A 21,696-nucleotide genomic window follows, 5' to 3' on the forward strand; every position below is an offset into this window, starting at 1 on the left:
AAGTGGATCACTTTTGAAACTCACAACTTTGAAGTGGAAGAATTATATTTGCATAAAATGTACAATTTACTGTAGCTTCTCCGAAGATGGCAATTGGGGATGGGGGGGGGGGGGGGGGGGGTGCGGATCAGGGTTTACCGTCAGCTGTGCGTACATACATCACTGGCCCATCCCGCTAATACGAAGCGTTTTATAAAAAAAATTATCTGGGGTTTCTTACTACTCCAGACAGTGGGTGGCGCTGTAGTTTTGGGTCCGCCATTGAAACAGCAAGCAGAGGAAGCTGAATATTTACTTGGTTCAGAATTTCGTTTTGCTGAAACCGAAATAGTAAATATGCAAGTGAGATGAGGGTAGTGTAGCAGAGCTTAGCTATATCACTATCGTTAACATCGTCCCTACGTCTTTGAATGTGTGAATGTTGATATAAAAACGTGCTTCTGAGGTTTCCTCACGCAACCACGGATGATGACCGACAACTTTGACCGAACACCAGGGGCTGGTCGAGTCCGAGGAAAGCCCACCAGTCCCGGCCTGGGGGAGGTATTCAGTCCGCCACATCCCGAGATAGGAGATGGTGACACTAAAGCTTCCATCTTCAACCAGTGCGAACCTCTCAGACAGCCTCGGACTTCGCCGCCGTTGTTGGAGGGCAGCGCTTCTGGAGGCGGGGGTAACGGTAGGCTTGTTTGTTTCGTTCCAGTCCTACCAGAGTTAGCTAACTGGCTAAAGTGGGGGGCAGTGGTTATTGTTAAGTTAGCTACTATCGCTAGCTATAGTGTTGACAACGTGCTTTAAGACACCCGAATGACCAAGTGGCTATTCATGGTTTTTGGGATTTCGCAACAATCGCAGCTGTTTGCTATGTGTGGTGAAATGCATTCAGGCCGTCCGTGGCATAACCTATGTTAATGTTTGTTACAACATGCTAGCGTAATTAGCCAGCTAGTTAGCTTGATAGCACCATTGGCACCTCACATGCTCGCGCCACTGGCGTCAGGCAGTTCACGCATAAAGTCTATTTATAATTTACATTTGACATTGTAAAATGAGGTGTAATGAACTTGTAAACAATACACACAAAACACAGCGGTGTGTTGAACAAGTTGTTTGTTTTAGCATTTACGCTGTAGCCTACACAGCAAGCATAAGCTCAGCAAATACCCATAATTAACAGTTTTTTTCGGGGCAGTTGGACTCGCAAGCAGGTACTACCGAGGGCGCTAATCTACACCTGCTCTGCCAAATCCATCACATGACCCTCTAGGTCAGGTTTTCTAGATGAAACCATGGACGATGTCTCTTCAGACAGCAAATAGGGCATTGCGTGATTCAATAAAATACCTCATCACAATAAGGATTTTAGCTCTTATGTCAAATTCCAAAGTAGGTGTGTGCTATTTTTAACACCCCTATACGTGTCTCAGTTTTTTTTTTCCCCTTTCGACTTCTGTGTATTCTCTTTAGACTGCAGAAGACCGACTAAAACCAAATCAAACTCAACACAGACTCCAAACAGTAGCTCTACTGCTTTAAAATCGCACAACGCAGATGATGTAGTGGGAAACTCCAAACTATCAGTGAACGCAGCGGAGTTTTTCCCTTCCACTTACACATACGAGGTAATCCATGTACATTCTGAGATGTTGTTTGATGAAAAATGTGCAGATGGAGAATTGTGAAGTGCGTGTGCAGCCAAATCAATTTTCAAGAAGATATTTATTGTTTTTATTTTCCATGTTGGTGAATTGTAACCACACAATTATACATGAGAATAAGTGAAATAAAAACCTTGTAACATGTAATGTTAAGTGATGAACCTTATTCTATGACTTATCTATACACATAAATCGTGTTTCAAAGGATTTAGATTACGAGGATGACAGTGAAGGCTACTACCCTCCATCTACGCTGGCTGAGTTGGTGCAAGAAATCCTCAGCCACCTTAACTCATCCCCAGGCTCATTTGAGTTTGACATTGACAACATCACTGCCACCCTGAATGAGTGGGTGACTGCAGAGGTAACCCTGGTTGAGCTGGTTGAGCTCATCTACACCCAGGTAAGTGCCTTCATAAAATCATTAGTTTTTTTGTGTACACTGAAAGATTGCAAAAAGAAAGCTCCAAATCACTGGTACATCTGGGGCACAAGTACCTTCCATCTATTTGTCATATACTTTTGAGACACACTTACTAATACACATTGTGTCACACACTTCTTTCCCTTTGATGTTACCACATTGCAGTGAATTAACTCATACAATATAATCTTATGATCTGCAAATGTTTTTCTGAGTTGTGCTTTTTAAGGGTTTTTGGATATGAATTATTATTTTGAATTTATACATGTTTGTGCCAAATAAATAGCTTAGTTTATTTCTTGAATAATTCATGGGTTATCTGATTAATTTTAGCCTCAGTCAAGGATATGGCATCTGAATTAGTGAGCATTTGTATCAGGCCCTTGTATAACAGCTGCTGTCTCTGTCTTTGGCAGTCCACATCCATCCCCAACTTCGCTTACACTGGAGCAAGGCTCTGCAATCACCTCTCCCATAACCTTGCTCTCTCCCCTGCCAGTGGCAATTTTCGTCAGCTTTTATTGAAGAGGTAATGGGCCTTAAGAACAAAAGTTGATCATTACAAATAATAATTCATAATTGTGGTCATCAAGTTGCTTTGTTATGTCTGCCCTGTTAACCGAACTGTAGGTGTCGAACTGAGTATGAGCAGAGGGATCAGGCAGTCCGGGGGAATGAGGAGACACAGAAAAACTTTCACTCATATGTGCTGTTCTTGGGAGAGCTGTACTTAAACCTTGAGGTAAATATATAGCTGCTGTGGTTATTACCATGTAGCAATTTTATCTGACTGTCGAAGGCAATTTACTTCTGTAATGTCTTGTTTTAATTCTATACATCAGCTCAACCATACAACACCTCCAATAATGTATTTTTAAGCAAGATATGGAACATTAATACTACTAGTTTGTAGTAATATAATAATCAAGGACACTGTTTTCTCCCAAACTCAATATATTAGAAATATGGCTCGGAACGAGCCATAAACAATTCTATCCAATCATAATCATCCATCACGTTGCTTCAGGTGCACAGAACAGAGGGATGACATTTGATTGGCTATTGATCTCAAATATTAACTGCCTTTCGCCAAGATCGTAAACTGGACCTTTTAAGCATTAAATCATGCTTTCAGGCAGTATATATCGTGAATGTGTGTTTTGTTAAACTCCAAACTGTTAGAGTGCAATGTCTTTGTAAAGACCATTTTTTTTCTGTGTTTTATCAGGTTAAAAGTGCTAAAGGCCCCCCAAGCAGAGCAGTGATTTTGCTCGCTGCTCTGAAGGATTTGTTGATCGCACTCTTTTCCAAACCTGTGGATGGGAACCTTATTTGCGCAGTGAAACTGCTGAAGGTTTGACATTTCTGCCTCATTTCTTTTGTACGTTGGTAATTCAGTTTTGACACTGCTTTCACATTAGCTACTGGAAATAACTGCTACAGGAGCTGTTCCACATGGTTCACATAGTGAAGTAGGCATGTTAAGGAGTTTAAAGTGAATTCACAGCTATTACCAAACTCCGCTGCGCATGTGTATTTGTTTTCAGAATGGTCAGTTTTAGTATTAAATTCACTCTGCTTACATTAACATACATAGTAGTCTGGTTTTATTTTATTATCCCACCCACAAAAGACAGATTACTTTTCACACCATTCTTTGTAGTACCCCTGTGACTGTATTGCCCACGACCTGTTTCTTATGGTTTCCATAAATTCATCAGTTGAGATTATCTCTTCTTTTCTTGGTTATAGCTGACCGGTTCTGTGTTGGAAGATGCCTGGAAGGAGATCGGGAAGTCAGACATGGACGAGGTCATCCAGAAAATCGAGAATGTTGTGCTGGATGCTACCTGCAGCAGGTAATAGGGGAACTATTAACAACGAATTAACATCTCAGTTTTCATTTTATCTGTTGCCCTTCTACCTGAAATTAATCTGTGCTTGCGTGAGGATATTAGTCTCTGTTGTTGCTGCTGCCAGTGTAGTTTATTCATAGTTTAGAACCATTGTTTGTCATTATTTTTTTTGCACATGGTCTCATTTGTTAATTATTATATGCCAAATGACTCTTCAACTTCAGTTTGCCATACTGTGCTGCCAGGAACATAAGGACTTGGTGTACTGTATATTCTGAAATAAACTTGGATATGAGATGGTTTGATAAACTTGCCAATGTATACAAAATGGATGCGTTTTCAGTAGGGATGTGAAGCAGATGCTGCTGAGGCTGGTGGAGCTGAGATCGAGTAACTGGGGTCGAGTCCTCAGTGCTTCTGCCTCCAATGAGGCCACACCAGACAACGACCCAAACTACTTCATGGTAAGGGGGAAACGCTGCAGTGAGTTTTATATTAGAAATAAGATTACAATTGGAGTTCTTTATCTCTTGCAATGTCATGTTATCTCCCTTCCCCTTCTGCACAACACAACCCTCCCCCCGCCCCCCTTCCTCTTTCCTCCCGGCCAACCTCAAGCAGATGGGTCCCCCCTTATGTGCTGGGCTCCTCTAAAGGTTCCTTCCTGACTAACAGGGAGTTTTTCTCTTGCCCCTGTTGCCATTGTGCTTGATCTAAGGGCTCCAGGCTCAGGGCTCCGTAAAGCGCCTTGATGCAATTTTATTGTTTTGTCGCTATATAGATAAAATTGAATTGAATCACATCTTTTGTTTCATCTCTCTCCCTCCCTCCCTCTCAGAATGAACCCACATTTTACACTGCAGATGGGACACCATTCACAGCTGCCGATCCAGGTCAGTGAGTTCACACTGTCAGATTGTTTGGAGTCAAATGTATTTTTTAAGAGTAGGCAATGAAGTAAAGGGACTGTTCAAATAAATTCCCCTTTTATTTTTACCCAGACTATTCAGAGAAGTATCAGGAGATCCTGGATCGAGAGGGATACGACGACTATGAAGAAAATGGAAATGACGAGTGAGTGGATGGAATATTTTTCCCCCTCTGTATTTTTTTCTGAATTGCAGTCTCTTCTCAGACTCTTCTGGAATGAACCTGTGTGCAACACAGCAGAAATGCCATGACCTTTTGGGGGCCTGCTCCCTAGAGGTCAGCGCGTCCGGACCTCTTGACTGGGGTCATGTGATTGTCCTGCTCACAATGCCCACGGGCCACAGCCCAGTACCCGTTTGAGATTAGTCAGCAAATGGATGAGAAAGAGGCTTTAGCCAGGCTTAAATCAGCCCTACCCTCGCCCGCTCTGAACCCAGGACTGGTTAAAACAATTCTCATTGGTTTGAACCCATGAATAGGAAGAGCACCAGGTGTAAGGTGTGGTTTTCAGTACCTCCTGTTGGAGGAGTGCACAACCAAATTTACAGAGAGATTAAAGAATCTTTAACATAACGGTTTAAGATAAGTTGCACCTTTTTAAAATTGTCTTCATTTAAAGCTTTTGTGATGGCTTTAGTATGCAGTATAATACTGTGTCAGTGTAGCTCCTCAGTTAGTCAGAGCAATGGGAGGCAAACCAATACAGGAAGCTCCAACTGTAGTTTGGCAGACGTTTTTTGAGAAATAACTCAATCCAATTTATTGATTTTCTCTGACCTCATGGTTTGACATAGGAGGTGAGTTTTGCTAACTGAATTGAACTTTCCCATGCACTGTTTTGCCGTACATGAAATGGAAGAGCATAAATGTAAAAGAAACTTCAAATGGTGACTTGTGGCATTTCTTATCTACTCACACGCTTCGCTATACTACTCATACACTCTTTTTCCTTTATTGGAAGAAGAGGTTCTTGAGTTGAACACTTTTTAAAGCACGTTATCAAGTGAATGCTTTGGTGTTCTTTTCATTTGCTAATGATTTGGCCTTGTTATGGATTGGAAATACATTTCTATTTGTATCTATTACAGTTTTGATTCCGACGACGAGGAGATGGATCCTGAAATTGAAGAGGCTTTCGAAAAGTTCTGCCTGGAGTCAGAGAGGAAAAAGAAATCGTAATGTGAAATATTTTTAAGGACTGTGGACAAGCTCATCTATCTTATGTTTGACCTGCTGGATTGTTTTCGACAGGGAACAAAAAAAAAATCAAAACAAAGACAAAACTGTTTTAGTTAAACACTTTTTTTTCTGTAGAGTTCAGTGTGGATCTAGCACTTAATAGCGGTTATGTTGCCGATTTTAAATGGCCGGGATTTCTGTTTTTAAGATGTGGCAATCAACGTCCACCGTGCAGTTACACTGTGCCCAACAGTTTGAAGTTGGACACTGATTTGAAAGTTCATTATTTGTTTTGACTGTCGAACTTTGTCTCTGCTGCATGCTAGGAGAGAAGTGTGGAGTGAGGTTTTTTAAAACTAAACAGCTGAGAAGCATCATCAACTGTGTGCGTTTGGAGTTTGAGATTGCTTACTAACTGCTTATAATTGAGACATACACCCAAAGAACGTTTTGGCCACAGTGACGGGTTACCCTTTTGCATAGCACACTCCACTAAGACGGGTACTCAATCAGTTCAGCATTGTGGTCAGACTCCCTCAGACATGCAGAGACAAAAGTAGAGAGCTTTAAAGTTTAAAGTAAACTTGGGGCGGGACTGTTTGACAAATTGAAAGTTGTTGAACTAGTGGAAGTGGGTTTTTTCTCTTATGTTTTTTTTTTTTTTTGTTTTTGTTTGTTTTTTCTCTTTTTCAGGATTAACTGAAACCTTATTCAGTTTGAATCTTTGGCACTGCTGGTCAAGAGAAAAATCTGCCTACATTCATTAAGTTATTTTAATTTTGAATCTTACCTGTGAAACGTTGCTCCGAATTGTTCAGTTTGCCAGTTTTAAAAAGCAGAAGCTGCGAAATGTACAAGGTGGATTCGCTTAAATCACACCCGGTGTTGTTTATATGGCATACCATCATACGAATCCCATACAAAAGAATGTTATTTTATAGTTTTGTAAATATTATTTACAGTATTGATTGCCTGCAATAAATCTTTATAAAAGAGTCTGATTGCTTTACTGTGGTTTTTGAGTAAAGTTTAGTATATCCAGTGACCCTGCTCCAGGCCAACATGCCGGTGTGACTCCACCGCGCTAGGTGGCGCGAGTTGTTCAATTATTGTTGCCCTGCTTGAAGAAGAAGAAAGTTGACCAATCGGTACTTACTAATTTTGATGCGGGAAGTTTTGGTTTTGCGTCGAAACCGAAAACTGGGTGTCTGTGTTTTGAACCTCGATAAGGCAGATATTTGTGTAACAGACAGGGGTCATCATAAAAGGACCTTTAAGTTGGCAAGCTTTTTGTTTGAGAAGGTTAAAAGGTCGTTTGCTTGCTACTAAGGTAACGTAACGCTGCCAAGGTAACGTAAGCTTGCGAGTAACTACCACGTATGGATATGACAGCCGTAAGGTTAATGGTTATGTATGAAAGCGAGTCGGTGGATGTGCATTTTACCAATGGGTCCCGTTTGTATGTATCCCCTTGTGGTTCCGAATTTTTATTAGAGAAAGCTCTGCCCCCATGCGCACACCCTTTACAGGCTGGCGAGAGAGTGCGCCAGAGAACTCGATTCGCTATCAGTGAATACAAGGTGAGAGCTGTGAACGGAATTGATTGAAGATGATGATTCTATTTACCCATGTACTTAAAGTGAATACTAAGATGTTAAAATGTTTTCAGGCGTTATTGGTGGATGCATTGAAGTTCAGGAACAAGTATGGCACGCATCCATATTTACCAGAGGAACTCATTCCCAGTGACCAGCGAAAGGTATTCAAGTTTATAGGATATTCTGCTTACTGGAGATTTGTAAGGTCACTTGAAGTAGAGGCCGAGCTCATTGTTTATTCTTTCTAGTGGTTCCTTGCAAATCTCTGTATTGACTGGCCAGCGGAATGCTCTCCTGAAACCGGACCAGGTGGGGAAACCATCCTGAGTTCATCTGACGGCAACATGAGGCTGATTCTCTCTTCATCTGGGGAAGAGTTTTTTGTGGAATTCTGCTGCAGGGTCAGCCAGAGAGAGACTCCGAAGCATCTGGCCCAGCTAATAGAAGAGCCTGCTATTTCTCAGAGCAAAACTCATCCTGTCTTCAGTGGGGAATCGTCTGTACACCAATCCACATCAGAAACGACCAAAGCCGTGAAAGACTGTGAAAGTTGTGAATCTAGCCAACAGAAGGCATCAGTTAAACCAAGCGCTGGGGACACTTATCTTTTCACAACTGTTGTTCAACACCACTCTTGTGCCAGTTATCCACCAAACTGGCATCATCCTCTGTCTTTAGCAATAAGTCACTGGGAAATACAGAGGGGGACATCCAGTGAAAATGAAGGCATAAAGACACATGAGGCATCCAAAAGCCAGACTTGCCAGTCCCCAAAGACTGATAGTACTCTTCGGGTGAAGTCTGTCCTTCCTGAGTCTCTGCCTCTTAGATGCCCCTCTCCTCACATGCACAGGTCAAACCTTTTACAGTAGCCTATCTCTAGTTCGCAGATTGTTGATATTATTGCAGTTCCTTTTCTGTTTATACTAACACTCAAGTGTTCTGAAAGAGCCAAAATCTCATGTCAGATCAGAACCCCAATCTTCAGCACCTACTTTAAAGTGGAACTGGTAACAAACGGTTTGTCTGTGTGTCTGTGGATCTGTGTGCAGATGGAACACTGGAACCTCAATGTTCAATGAAGAGTCACATGAAGCAATGACAACAGAACTAGTGAAAGTCCTGTGGTGTCAAGGGGTTACTTATCGGTACAGTGTCATTTCTGTTCATTCCTCAACTATGATAACAAAGAGTAGTAGGGATATTTCGGTGTAATTGCGTTGTATGGCAATTGTGCCTTTCATGCTTTTGTCTTTTTATGTTTGCCAAACAGAATTATTGGCGGCACAGTTCCCATCATAGAGATTTCTCCAGGAGACGGGTCAGTCATAAGATCCAATGGGGCGTTGGCGAATTACTACACCCATCACAAAGCAGGATGTGGACCTGGTGATGTAGGTCTTAAGCTTTGTTTCCTTATTTGTCAGCTGTGAGCCTCAAGTTAAATTAGACTGGAATTATACTTTGCATGAAATAAACAGTGAAGAGATGTGATGACCCCAAATTTCTCCACCATTTACTGCCCCATGTCACTATGTTTATCACTGATTTTAAACTTTTTTTGGTTGCCACAATTTTTCTGGAACAACACACAATGATCTCACCCGTAGGCCACTTTACACAATTTTTCTGGAACAACACACCATGATCTCACCCTTAGGCCACTTTACTAGGCATGGATTAGACCTTTTTCGGCACCTCCAACATCCACAAATTCTACAGCACAATGATTGGTGTGTTGATACTGATAAGAATTACCATATGTTAACAGACAATGGAGAGCACCTACTATTTGAGTAACCTTCCACCAGACATCCCAGGCCAGAAATACTCTGTACCTTCAGTGGTGACCCGTGCTAGCAGGTGGGTCTGTGACAACATGTGAAATATTTGTGTTGTCACAAGTTTTACATATGACAGTGACTATAGCATTGTGTGATTTAAAAGCACATATCTGGTCTGTTTTTATAGGGTTTTGGATTGTTACAACCAAGCCAAGGACTCTCTGAAACTTGCCTATATGAACTGCTGTTGGAAGAAGGTAAGCCCTTCTGTATGGAGGGTCACAACTGCAAAATGACACTTTGTTTGTGTGATGACTTGACATTTCTCCAAAATGCCATGTTCTTATTTAACATGGGCATCTCTCACAATTCCAACTATACAGGAAGTAAGCATGCCAGAACCCCTGAAGCTTGTCGAGGAAGCACACATGCCAGACTGGGGTCATTTTCTGGCTTTATCTGATGGAAGTGCTGAAATAATTTTTCTGGATGGAGTCAAAGTGTACACAATGTGGAACATTGGCAATAACACACCAGTAGAGGTAGACGGTGTGCACAATCCCTCACTTTGCCTGTTCATGTATGGATATTTAAATATAATGTAAAGTGTAAAGTGGAATGTTTCTATGACACATTTAATTTAACCTGTTACAGAAACTTGGTTTGGCTCACCAGATGTACTCCGAAGAACAGCAGCCTTGTAGCTGGTGTCAGCTGACTTTACCAAATGGGCAACAACTCTTGTTACAAGCAGAGACCCCAGGGCTGTATCACAAGTAGATATTTCCATAATTTATTCATCTTTCTTTTGGTTTTCTTCTTTGATGGTTTTACAATCAGTTGTTATTGTTGCAGTTACTTCACATTTTCGAGTATGCATTCATATACTGTATTCTCTTGTCTGTTACCAGATATTTGTCAGTTTCAGCTGAATGGTGTTGTTGGGTTCAACAGACAAATCCCAGCTTGGGTCAGGCTTGTTCCCCAAAATCTGTCCAGGTGGAGAGTAACAAAACAACACAAAGCAGGTAACTGTCTTTAAGGCCACAACATGTTATTTAATACTTGTATTATTACCTCTGTAGCTGACATTTTTAATTTAGCTCTACCCCTGATACTTTATTTTACTTTGTCAGTCTGCTGAATTAATTGCACGAGGTTGGAGCAATTCAGAGCCAAACTCCTCTGTTGTGTTGGACCTCTGCTGATGTCTTTCGGTTCTATCTCATTTCAGATCCGTGGTAGCAGAACTGGAAAAGATCAAAAGATTAAACTGTATCCTTAAATGTGTATTGATGGAGTTACATAATTAATAATTAGTCAGTGATTACCATTCCTTAACAAATGGACATCAGTTCTGCTGGAGAACACCCACCTCATCAGAACTCACAGAAGCTCTTCAGTGCCCTGTGAGGATTCCAGGACCGCTAGTGGCACCACCTACACTGTCAGCGAGACCAGCATCTCAGAGGCCCTACAGAATACCTCCAAAGCCATAAAGGACATTGAGACTCTACTTTCACGCAAAGAGTATGCCAGCAGTAGTCCAGCGTGAACAAGGGGGTATTTAATAATGGACCGCTAGTGGCTATTGTCTGAAGAAGAGATGAACATGGCTGTAGTGTTGACTGGGCTGTACTGTCCTTGGACACCAAGTGTCTTAGCGCTGAAGAAAAAGGTGAAGGATGAAGAATGTCAGTTGTTTGTCATTTGTGATTAGACTGTGGTCCTGGGATAGAACAGAATGGCTTATCTTACCCGTTTGCCATTTTTGCGGTTCGTTTGTAACACAACCTTCCCCCCAGAGGAAGATGAAAAGAGGAAGAGAGTGACTAAACCACTTACACTGGCTATTTTCAAACTTATCCTGTGTTCATATTGTTGTTGACTACATCATGGTGAGTGCACTTTGTTAAAGTTTCTTAAATAGAGCGCCAGGTAAGTTTGTTGGATAATTGAAAGGTTACTGCTGGTGGTACATTAAGCATGGTATATGGATTAGGATGGTGTTAGTTATTTGGATTGTTATGAGTAAAGAAACACTCTTCCATCACATACAACATTGAACATATACGTTTGCTGTGTTTTTAAAATGTTTTCTACATTAAAACAATAAAAGACTAGGCTAAACCAGGTAAAACCAGCACAGTGCACTGAGTTGATTTGGGAGACGGGCCCCTCCCCATTTGTACGTTGCATTAGGATGAATGTTCTGTTATTCCTGTGTAATTGCAATTCCACTTTTCTGATTTCACTGCAATTCCTCTTTATAACAACTAAGATCATATTTTGTGACCATATACAGTATATACAGCCGCGGAAAAAAGTAAGAGACCACTTCAAAATTATCAGTCTTTCTGGTTTTACTATTTATTAGTATGTGTTTGAGTAAAATTTACATTTTTGTTTCATTCTATAAACTACTGACAACATTTCTACCAAATTTCAATTCAAACTTAGGAAGAGTTCAGAAATCAATATTTGGTTTGGTGGAATAACCTTGATTCACAATCACGGCTTTCATGTGTCTTGGCATGCTCTCCACCAGTCTTTTACATTGCCGTTGGGTGACTTTATGCTACTCCTGGCACAAAAATGTAAGCAGCTTGGCTTTGTTTGATGGTTTATGACCTTCCATCTTCCTCTCGATCACATTCCACCGCTTTTAAATGGGATTCAGGTCTGGAGATTGGGCTAGCCATGACAAGGTCCTGATCTGGTAGTCCTTCATCCACACCTTCACTGACCTGGCTGTGTGGAATGGAGCATTGTCTGCTGGAAAAAAGACTCCTAAGAGTTGGGGAACATTGTCAAAGCAAAAGGAAGCAAGGTTTCTTCCAGGAAAACTTCGTACCTCGCTTGATTCATGCGTCCTTCACAAAGACAAATGCCCGATTCCAGCCTTGCTGAAGCACCCCCAGAGCATCACCGATCCTCCACCAAATTTCACAGTAGGTGGAAGACACTGTGGCTTGTAGGCCTCTCCAGGTCTCCGTCTAAACATCAGACCACCATGTGTTGGGCAAAGCTGAAAATTGGACTCAGAGAATATGAACTAAGAAGAGGACCTCCAGTCCGCTTTGGTTCAATCCTTATGGTCTTTTACAAACCTCAGCCAGGCAAAGTACAACGTTGTCCTGGAAGAAAAACTTGCTTCCTTTTGCTCTGACAATGTTCCCCAACTTCCAGCAGGGCAATGCTCCATTCGACACAGCCAGGCCAGTGAAGGTGTGGATTAAGAACCACCAGATCAGGACCCTGTCATGGCCAGCCCAATTCTCAGACCTGAATCCCATTAAAAACCTCTGAAATGCAATCAAGAGGAAGATGGATGGTCAAAAGCCATGAAAAGAAGCCAAGCTGCTTGAATTTTTGCGCCAGGAGTAGCATAAAGTAACCCAACGGCAATGTGAAAGACTGGTGGAGAGCATGCCAAAACACATGAAAGTTGAGATTTTAAATCAAGGTTATTCCACCAAATATTTATTTCTGAACTCTTCCTAAGTTAAAGCATTAGTATTGTGTAGTTTTAAAATGAATATGAACTTGTTTTCTTTGCATTATTCGAGATCTGAAGACACTGCATCTTTTTTGCTATTTTGACCAATTGTCATTTTTCTGCAAATAAATGCTCTAAATGACAATATTGTATTTGAAATTTGGTAGAAATGTTGTCAGTAGTTTGTAGAATAAAACTTAAATGTTCATTTTACTTTAACTCATACCAATAAATAGTAAAACCAGAGAAACTGATAATTTTGAAGTGGTCTCTTAATTTTTTCCGCAGCTGTATTTAAGGTGCCTATGGTTTGATGAATAAAAAGCGAACGTTTAGGAATTCAAAATACATTTGGTTTGTAGAAAGAGCATAATTTATGTAATGACCTGTCCTGCCTGTAGAGGTGCCATTGTGTAGAATGAAATACATGTCAGTACACTTTTTTGTGTACTTGTGTATTCATTTGGAACTTATAGATTTCACCATATTTGCATTTATTTGCAGATGAGATAATAAAACGGGTGTTTACAGTGTGTGTCCTAAGAAATGTCTCATACCTTATTGCATTCTAGGATTGCTACAGATTATCATCTGTGTATGAGTTGAGAGCTTGGGTGAATTCTGTAATTAGTGTTTCTGTAATCTGTTCATTTTAATGTCATGCTCAATTATTTGGATGCTCCAATTGAATCGGTTTACTGGTGTCACGGTATTGGGTCATCAGCTCTTCACACTATACACAACCTCTACACTACGCAGATATTATCAGTAGATGTAGGCTGCTTCCTGTGCTTCTGTGCACAGCCTAGTGTGAGAAGTCCCTTGAAATAGCTCAGAAGAGGTTGTTATAGCGTTCGTAAAGGCAGCCGAGCCGCAAGGTAGGTGAGTCTGAACATTGTAATGAAATAATTATTTAGTTGATTTTATTTTGGTGACTTCGTAATGGGTTAAATTGTTGTTTGTTGTTACAGTATGAGTCATAGGAGGGGTCGATCGGTAACTGACACCACAAACATGAACTAGTACAGCTTATCATACTAGGTTCTGTGAACATACTATGTGATTTAATAAATGCACTCATAGTCAACATAAACATATACAATTTGAACAATACATTGTAAGTAGGTAAGACCTAACCTCAGAAGCCTCAGATTCTGCAATTTTTAATGAAAAGTGATATCAGAGATGCCAGAAGGTACAAATACTTAATTTTTTTTATATGTGTGTATATATGTATATGTATATATATATATATATACAGTACTGTGCAAAAGTTTTAGGCAGGTGTGAAAAAATGCTATGAACTAAGAATGCTTTGAAAAATGTAAACAATAAATGTTTATTTTTTATCCATTTACATGGTAAGACTGAGCACAGCAACAAGACACAACGTAGTTATACTGCATCAGCAGGGTCTCTCCCAGACAAAGATTTCAAAGCAGACAGGGGTTTCATTAATGTGCAGTTCAAGCTCTTTTGAAGAAGATGTTGAGGATTGTAGACGCAGTGGTCAGCCAAGGAAACTTAATGCAGCTGATGAAAAACACATCAAGCTTATTTACCTTCGAAATCGGAAGATTTCAAGCAGTGGCATCAGCTCAGAACTGGCAGAAACCAGTGGTACCCAGGTACAGACATTTACTGTCTGGGGAAGTCTGGCCAGAAGTGGTCTTCATGGAAGAGTTGCAACCAAAAAGCTCTACCCCGACTAGGAAACAAGGCCAAGTCACTGAACTAAGCACGAAAACATAGAAACGGGTGCAGAAACATGGCAGAAGGTGCTCTGGACTGATGAGTCAAATTTAGAAATATTTGGCTGTAGAAGAAGGCAGTTTGTTCGCCGAAGGGCTGGAGAGAGGTACAATAATGAGAGTCTGCAGGCAACAGTGAAGCATGGTAGAGGTTCCTTTCCAGTTTGGGGCTGCATTTCTGCAAGTGGAGTTGGAGATTTGGTCAGGATGAATGGTGTCCTCAATGCTGAGAAATACAGGCAGATACTAATCCATCATGCAATACCATCAGGGAGGCGTATGATTGGCACCAAATGTATTCTGCAGCAGGAACATAACCCCAAACATACAGCAAATGTCATTAACAACTATCTTCAGCTTAAAGAAGAACAGAAAGTCTTGCAAGTGATGGTATGACCCCCACAGAGCCCTGATCTCTACATCATTGAGTCTGTCTGGGTTTACATGAAGAGACAGAAGAATTTTAGGAAGCCTACATCCACAGAAGATCTGTGGTTAGTTCTCCAAGATGTTTGGAACAATTTACCAGCCGAGTTCCTTCAAAAACTGTGCGCAAGTGTATCTGGAAGAATTGATGCTATTTTGAAGGCAAAGGGTGGTCACACCAAATATTGATTTAATTTAGAATTTTCTTCTGCTCCTTCACTGCATTTTGTTAATTTATGAAGAATTGATGAAAATAAACTGTTAACACTTCCATTTTTGAAAGCATTCTTAGTTTACAGCATTTTTTCACACCTGCCTAAAACTTTTGCACAGTACTGTATATATATATATATATATATATATATATATATATATATATATATATATATATATATATATATATATCTTAATTGATAGGTCTTTTCAGAAAGTGGTAACAGTAAATACTTTTGACCTATTCTGTATGAAACTGCTTAGCAAATCATGCAGTCTGTGTAAATTACTGTTCTTCCCACAGGAGTCCGGGGGGAAGGTAAAGGATCTCTTAAAAAACTTCAACCCAGCGGCTGCGCCTCAGACTGTGCCTGCACACCGAACACCCTTGAAGCCCCAGGCCAAGATGAGCGTCCCTATGAAAAGCTTGCCAACTAGTGGCGCGAAGCCCAGCAATCAGAATCCTTGGTCTGACGCTCTGAAGAAACCCGTTACCCGCAACACCAGCTCAGGGGTGCTCAAACTAGGGAGCAAATTGGAGAATTTAAACAACAGTGAGAAGACCACTTTCCCTAAACCCCCGCCTCTAAAACCTGTCGCTATATCCAAACCGCAGTTGAACCCCACCAAGCCCTCACTTAACACAGGCAGCACCACCGCTACCAATGACAGCACTTTTGAGAGGTCCAGTGGACTATCAGGACTAAAACCAAAACCCTTGTCAGCACTGCACTCCAAACTTGTTCAGGAGAACATCCAGAAGGTCAGAGTTGAAAGAAAATTGTCTTCCGACAAACCGCCAAATTTCCTGAGTAAACAGAGGTCATCCCCCAGAGAAAATAAGAGTGCAGACTTCAGTGCAGAAGATCCAAAAGACATCAAAATGCCTTCTAAGCTTCCATCCAATTCCATGCCTCCTAAACCTCTATCCAATTCCATGCCTCTTAAACCTCCATCCAATTCCATGCCTCCTACACTTCCAAATTTGAAACCTAACCTTGTTAAACAAAAGTCTAACGATGCTGATGGCCCTATCTCTAAGGAGAAAACCACTGAAGACTCTGCGCCTAAAACAAAGCCATTGCCTAATATATTTGCTCTGGGGAAATGCCCTAGTAAACCCAAACGGCCAGCACATGTCAACCTTGATGGATTTACATCAACATCAACATTCAGAAATGGTAAGTTCCTTGATGTCAGAGTTCTAAACAGTAGCCTATTTATGTATACAGACATTCACTTTGTACTAAAATAGATCACTTCTTAGCTCTCTAATAGTTTTTTAGTTAACAAGCAAAATGTATAGTATAATATAATGACTTGTCCTACTTAAGTGCAACCTCTTAATTTGGACTGAACAGTGCTTGCAGTAAGTCATAAGATGAATATTTTTGCTTCCGTTTTTTTTGTTGAGTGATTGGTCCCCCTTCAACTGCAGATCTTTCTCCTCCTGAATCCATTTATTTGATCCCCATTGAGTCAGACACATTGTAAGTACACCAGTGGGCCATTTTTACACATTTATGAAACTGTAAGCTTGGGGGACATTTCCTTAATATCACGTCTCCCTATATGCCATTCCCATTCAGCACTCATTGTGAGTTGGGCAGAACAGTTACAATTAGATACATTTCTTGGTGCAGGGAACCAAAAATGTCTGTCATCATTAAAGGAAGTTATCTCTTTCAAAAAGCTTCCTTTTATGATGACAGAATTTTTTGTCACAGAGTGCAGTCACAAAATGTCTATGTCTATATGAAAATAAAAAACACTTCATAAAACTGAAATGTATTGTCTGTCTATATACAGATGCCGTTATTCCTTGTCTTTTTCATATTCAGGGACACTGCTGAGCAAGAGGAACCCTTCGCTGTTACGAATCCTTCACCTCGAGTTCTCTTTGGTCAGACAATAATTTGTATCAGTCAACCACTCAAAGTCTTATCTAACCGCTTGAAATGATTTAAACCTGAGATATTAAACTACATGATATTCATATAAGCCTTCAAAGGGTAACTCTAACTTCAGGTTTTCTTCTTTTAAATATTTCAGGAAGTACCAGTCAAGAGCCTGAAGTAGGTATTTCTTGCAAAATCTCCTAGCAATTTTATCGAGTCCTCAGATGCGGAACTGGGCATGGTCATAAAACCAGTCTTCACACCACCAGCTTAGTGCAGAATAGTGCGATGGGGGCGGGGATCTTCACACAATTTGTGTGAAATAAGGGTGGGGGCTAGGGGCGCGATCACCCAGGGTGCCATACAAGCCAGAACCTCCACTGCGAGGCCTGCAACAGCATAAGAAAGATGTACATAAGAAAGATGGGAATGGCCAAGATGTCTGTTCTGTAGCTTTTGTGTCAGTGCTGTATTAAAGGCCATACTAATACAGGATGTTGTGAAAGAGACGAGGCTGGAAAGGAAGTGAGAAGATGCTTTTTGTGGCCTGGCCAAAACCGCTTCCCTTCCGACTGTTTTAGACAGAATGTGTTAGTGACGTAGAAGTGAACAAGGGCACCAAGAACACTCTTTTGATTTATTTTTCTTTCTAGCAAGCAAATGAGGATGAAGACATGTATGAGGATCTGGAGGAGAGATGGTGAGAGTGTTAGTGTTTTCAGGGTACCATGACACTTTGCTGCTTTTTTGCCACTACCACATTCAAGTTAAATGTTAATGTGAGCTTGGATCGATGTAATTTAGACATCCTGGAATGTTTTATCCTGTGAAGGTAGTATTTCTCTTGTGCTGTTGATAAAAACAAGAGGCTGCACAGATCACGTGGTGTCAGTGCTAAATGGATGGGACTCAAAGTGTTATCAGTCTTCTTGTGCTCCAAACAGGGCTGAGAATGAACAGACAGACACAGGAGAAGCGGCTAAGGAAGACAAGAAGAAATGTGATAAAGAGAAGAAAAGTCTCGACCAGCAGAAGAAGGAAGCGCGCGAGAAAAAAGAGCGTGAGGCCAGGAAAAAATTTAAAGTAAGGCCATTTGTAAAGAATATCTCACCCCTGTAGTGTTCATTCAATATGAACAAGGGAATACTAAAAAGAGCTCTGTCCCTCTTCCCAGCTTTCAGGAGCAGTAGAGGTACTGCAAGAGGTGAAGGCTCGACTGGACTGCAAAGGTGGCAAGAACGAGCTTCCACTAACTCAGGGCGAAACCATAGAGATTGTTCGCATCACAAACAACCCTGAAGGCCTCTGGCTTGGAAGGAACAGTGAAGGCCTCTGTGGGTAGCTGCTTTGGGAGGACCACTTTCTTCCTCTTCTCACTTTATCTGAACTAAAGGAAGTTTTTATTTCCTCTTTCGCCTTTTTGCAGATGGGTTTGTCAAGATAGCAACCCTTAAGGTGGACTACAGCACACTTACGACAACGTCTTGTCTGGTACTGAATGAAGCAGGTGAAGTGTATGATGATGTGGGCGTATCGGATGGTGGCAACATGAATTTCGGGTTAGTGCACAGTGCGTCCCTTAGTACAATGTAATGAATGCTATACAAAAATAGTCTATATTAGTTTGGTCCTGCATTTGCTGCAAATACACCATTTAATTTCTCCACACATCAAATGCAGCTGTTGTGTAAAGCATAAACATCAGCCCTTATTAACAGCCATAGACCTATATAGAACACTGGACGTGAAACATAAACTCGATCCACGTTTTTCAAATTAATGTTCTGACTGCTCCCCTTTTTGCATTCACCCTCCCAGTTTCCCTCATCCACCTGCTTTCGGAGTTCCACAGGGAATGAATGGTACTGTTGCAGTTCATTTCCTACAGTCTGAAAGACGTGATTTTGATTTCCTTTACCAAGGTTTTTCATATGATCTAATTCCCATCCTTTTAACATGTGCAGTTACTGATTCACTTCTCTTTGCCTTATATGACCCTTGCTTGTGTTTGTAGAAGAGGTTTATGATGATGTGGATTCTCAGACCTTCCCGCCACCTCTTCCACCACTATCTGAGTGAGTCTCATTCATTTTTAGGCTGCTAATAATGTTCCTGGTAACGCAACTTAAGGCTTATGACCATTTTGTTTAATGCTCAATTAATTTACTTAAGCTTGTAAAATGGCTCATAATTAAAATAACATGAAAATAACTACATCAAGACCTCTCAGAGTAGCCTACAAAAATAATCAAATGTTGTGGTATAGTTAAGGTTTCAGTGAGGAACACTTATGTGATATGATTCTAGCAGCAAAACGATATGTGCAAATCTTATGTGCGCTGGCTCTGCAGAAGAAATGATGCGTGGGCCTCATGGCGGGATTGGTGCGCAGGCCTTGCAGCCAAATAGGCACATCTGCCACGCAGTGGGATTGGTGCATGGGTCCCATGGTCAAAATAGTGTGTGAACCCACAGTCTCAATGGCATGTGGGCCCCACAGCAAATTTGGCGCATGGGTCCCGTGGATAACATGGCACAACTGGTCAACAAACTTCAACTGATGTTTGTTGGATCATGAAATGAAATATTTGATCAGTGTGTTGATTTGCCAACCAACTTCCAACAAAACAACAAAAGTATGACACCAGAATGGCTAATCCCACCATGATTATATGAATTTACTGCTAAAACAACTTCTTTAAAGAACTTGTTAGGTGTGTAGACAGGTAGACAAAGAAGTCTGCACCATAAGTAGTTCGTAGGTTTACATTACATTACCCGGAATTGTGCTTCTTTATGTTCTATGTGAATCTTCAATCATCTGTCAGTGCATTTGAACAGTTTTTTTTTTAGAAGTAATGCAGATTTATTCATGCTCTGCCCGTTTATAAATGATTAAAAAGACTGTATTCCCTGTCACCTCAGCCATCCAACTGCAAAAGCAGAGGAAATGGATGGAAAGAAGAAGAAGAAGCTTGAAAAAGAAGAGAAAGAGTTCAGGAAGAAGTTCAAGGTATTTTAGTCAATCAGCCATCGTCAATCTATTTTGAACTTTTTTTTTTGTATGTTTAAGAGTTAAGCAGACGCTTTAATACAAAGGTGTTCAAAGGCTGTTCCTCTTTCGCTATTTGTCTGTGTCCTTGTGATTTGTTTATCTGTCTGTCTGTCTGTCTGTCTGTCTGTCTGTCTGTCTGTCTGTCTGTCTGTCTGTCTGTCTGTCTGTCTGTCTGTCTGTCTGTCTGTCTGTTTGTCTGTCTTTTTCACTCTCTCTCTTTTTCTATCTGTCTCTCCAGGAAGGAACTTTCTGAATTAATTCTACTTTGTTGTGTTTATTTTATTCACAGCATGATGGGGATATCAATGTATTGTACCAAGTAGTGGCGGCTGCAGCTTTGACCTCTAAATGGGGAAGTAAAGATCTACCCCTTAAGCCTGGAGACGTTATTGATGTTATTGTAAAACCTCAAGATGGCAAACTAATTGGAAGGAACAAGGATGGAAGATGTAAGCACGCACAGTTTTATAAACTATTTGTTTCATTAATTGTTGCAAACAAATGTTATTGTTTTTTTTGTTTTTTTTTAACACGACCTTCCTTTACAGTTGGTTATGTTTGTCTTCTTAACATCCAACAGTAAGTAGAATGTCTTTTAATAATTTAGTAAAAGATAAGTTACTGTGAACATTTCAGATAAAATTATAAGGTTATCACATGCTGAACAGGTGTACTGTTAAGAACAAGTTCAAGACATGACAGTAGTAATTTTCACAAAGTTTTTCATATTGCTAAGAAATAGCTCACTGTTGAATGACTCAGTGGGAAGTGGGACGTTTCTTGACATATACCTTTTCTCTTTGGTCAAGTTAGTCCTACTGTCAGACAATCCATACATGATTAACTGGTGTACTAATAGCATTTTGGTAACGGATTCATATATCTATTTACTTAATTTTTTCATAGGGAAACTGATATTTATGATGATGTCGGAGAGGGTAAGTTTTAAGTAACACAGAAAAGCTTGTGCATTGTGTGTACAAACTTTTAACAATGCATATTCACTTTCATTTACTTCTATACCTGATGAGGCCTTAATAGTTTCAATTTTCTCATTCTCATTTGTTACAGATTGTATTTATGACAACTGAACAAAAACCTTCCTTGTGCTGCCTGAAATAATGTCTAAGGGTTGAACGTCTGGACTGTTTGTGCAATTGAATGTGGAATATAAAAGTTAATGTATTCCCCTAGGAATGTGTAACTCTTTGCTTGTTGTAAAATATGATATCGGATTAGGTGTGTTTGAAATGAGTGGAATAAAAACATTGATCAAAAAGCTGATTGTATGTCTGATTGTTCATAGACTAGCTGTATTTATGTTTGGGTGCATTGGGTGTGACGGTTGTGTTGCGACTGTGTGGGAGGTGAGAGTTTTTCGCGTATTTCTCCAGTAGATGGCAGTGTGAACCTTTGGAGATGAGA

General features: G+C 40.5%; 3 protein-coding genes across 4 annotated transcripts; all 3 read left to right on the plus strand.

The window, feature by feature from the left end:
- Nucleotides 1–328: 328 nt before the first annotated feature.
- paip1 (poly(A) binding protein interacting protein 1) lies at nucleotides 329–7,043 on the plus strand. 2 transcript variants are annotated; one of them, XM_080853051.1, is made up of 11 exons: nucleotides 329–679; nucleotides 1,468–1,622; nucleotides 1,864–2,061; nucleotides 2,499–2,611; nucleotides 2,713–2,824; nucleotides 3,311–3,436; nucleotides 3,835–3,941; nucleotides 4,282–4,402; nucleotides 4,777–4,831; nucleotides 4,940–5,012; nucleotides 5,957–7,043. In XM_080853051.1, the coding sequence occupies exons 1-11, from the start codon at nucleotides 466–468 to the stop codon at nucleotides 6,045–6,047; spliced, it is 1,365 nt and encodes a 454-aa protein (XP_080709177.1). In that variant the 5' UTR covers nucleotides 329–465; the 3' UTR covers nucleotides 6,048–7,043. The 2 variants fall into 2 exon arrangements, with proteins under 2 accessions (XP_080709177.1, XP_080709178.1); XM_080853052.1 differs by having other exon boundaries at nucleotides 4,285–4,402.
- A 383-nt stretch (nucleotides 7,044–7,426) lies between these two features.
- cUnh5orf34 (chromosome Un C5orf34 homolog) lies at nucleotides 7,427–10,984 on the plus strand (the record flags this gene model as incomplete). Its single annotated transcript, XM_080852862.1, has 12 exons — nucleotides 7,427–7,627; nucleotides 7,717–7,806; nucleotides 7,894–8,498; nucleotides 8,698–8,793; nucleotides 8,919–9,039; nucleotides 9,417–9,508; nucleotides 9,617–9,686; nucleotides 9,813–9,971; nucleotides 10,084–10,205; nucleotides 10,341–10,457; nucleotides 10,664–10,704; nucleotides 10,785–10,984. 12 exons carry the CDS (start codon nucleotides 7,427–7,429, stop codon nucleotides 10,982–10,984), a joined length of 1,914 nt encoding a protein of 637 aa, XP_080708988.1.
- A 4,740-nt stretch (nucleotides 10,985–15,724) lies between these two features.
- Nucleotides 15,725–21,426, plus strand: LOC308376343 (FYN-binding protein 1-like; the record flags this gene model as incomplete). The annotated part of the gene is made up of 15 exons (XM_080852638.1): nucleotides 15,725–16,499; nucleotides 16,757–16,808; nucleotides 17,160–17,221; nucleotides 17,371–17,393; nucleotides 17,870–17,916; nucleotides 18,161–18,299; nucleotides 18,391–18,550; nucleotides 18,643–18,775; nucleotides 19,035–19,078; nucleotides 19,231–19,291; nucleotides 20,142–20,229; nucleotides 20,561–20,720; nucleotides 20,820–20,850; nucleotides 21,178–21,209; nucleotides 21,343–21,426. The coding sequence occupies 15 exons, from the start codon at nucleotides 15,725–15,727 to the stop codon at nucleotides 21,360–21,362; spliced, it is 1,827 nt and encodes a 608-aa protein (XP_080708764.1). The 3' UTR covers nucleotides 21,363–21,426.
- Nucleotides 21,427–21,696: the final 270 nt, after the last annotated feature.

Source organism: Sprattus sprattus (assembly GCF_963457725.1).
Source record: "Sprattus sprattus genome assembly, chromosome: 15".
Lineage (NCBI taxonomy): Eukaryota > Metazoa > Chordata > Actinopteri > Clupeiformes > Clupeidae > Sprattus > Sprattus sprattus.

Excerpts from the sequence above, each read along its gene's own strand:
- paip1 (XM_080853051.1), top strand. The coding sequence starts at position 466 with ATGATGACCGACAACTTTGACCGAACACCAGGGGCTGGTCGAGTCCGA. Across the intron at positions 2,062-2,498 it reads TTGAGCTCATCTACACCCAG|TCCACATCCATCCCCAACTT; the intron begins GTAAGTGCCTTC and ends TGTCTTTGGCAG. Across the intron at positions 4,832-4,939 it reads ATTCACAGCTGCCGATCCAG|ACTATTCAGAGAAGTATCAG; the intron begins GTCAGTGAGTTC and ends ATTTTTACCCAG.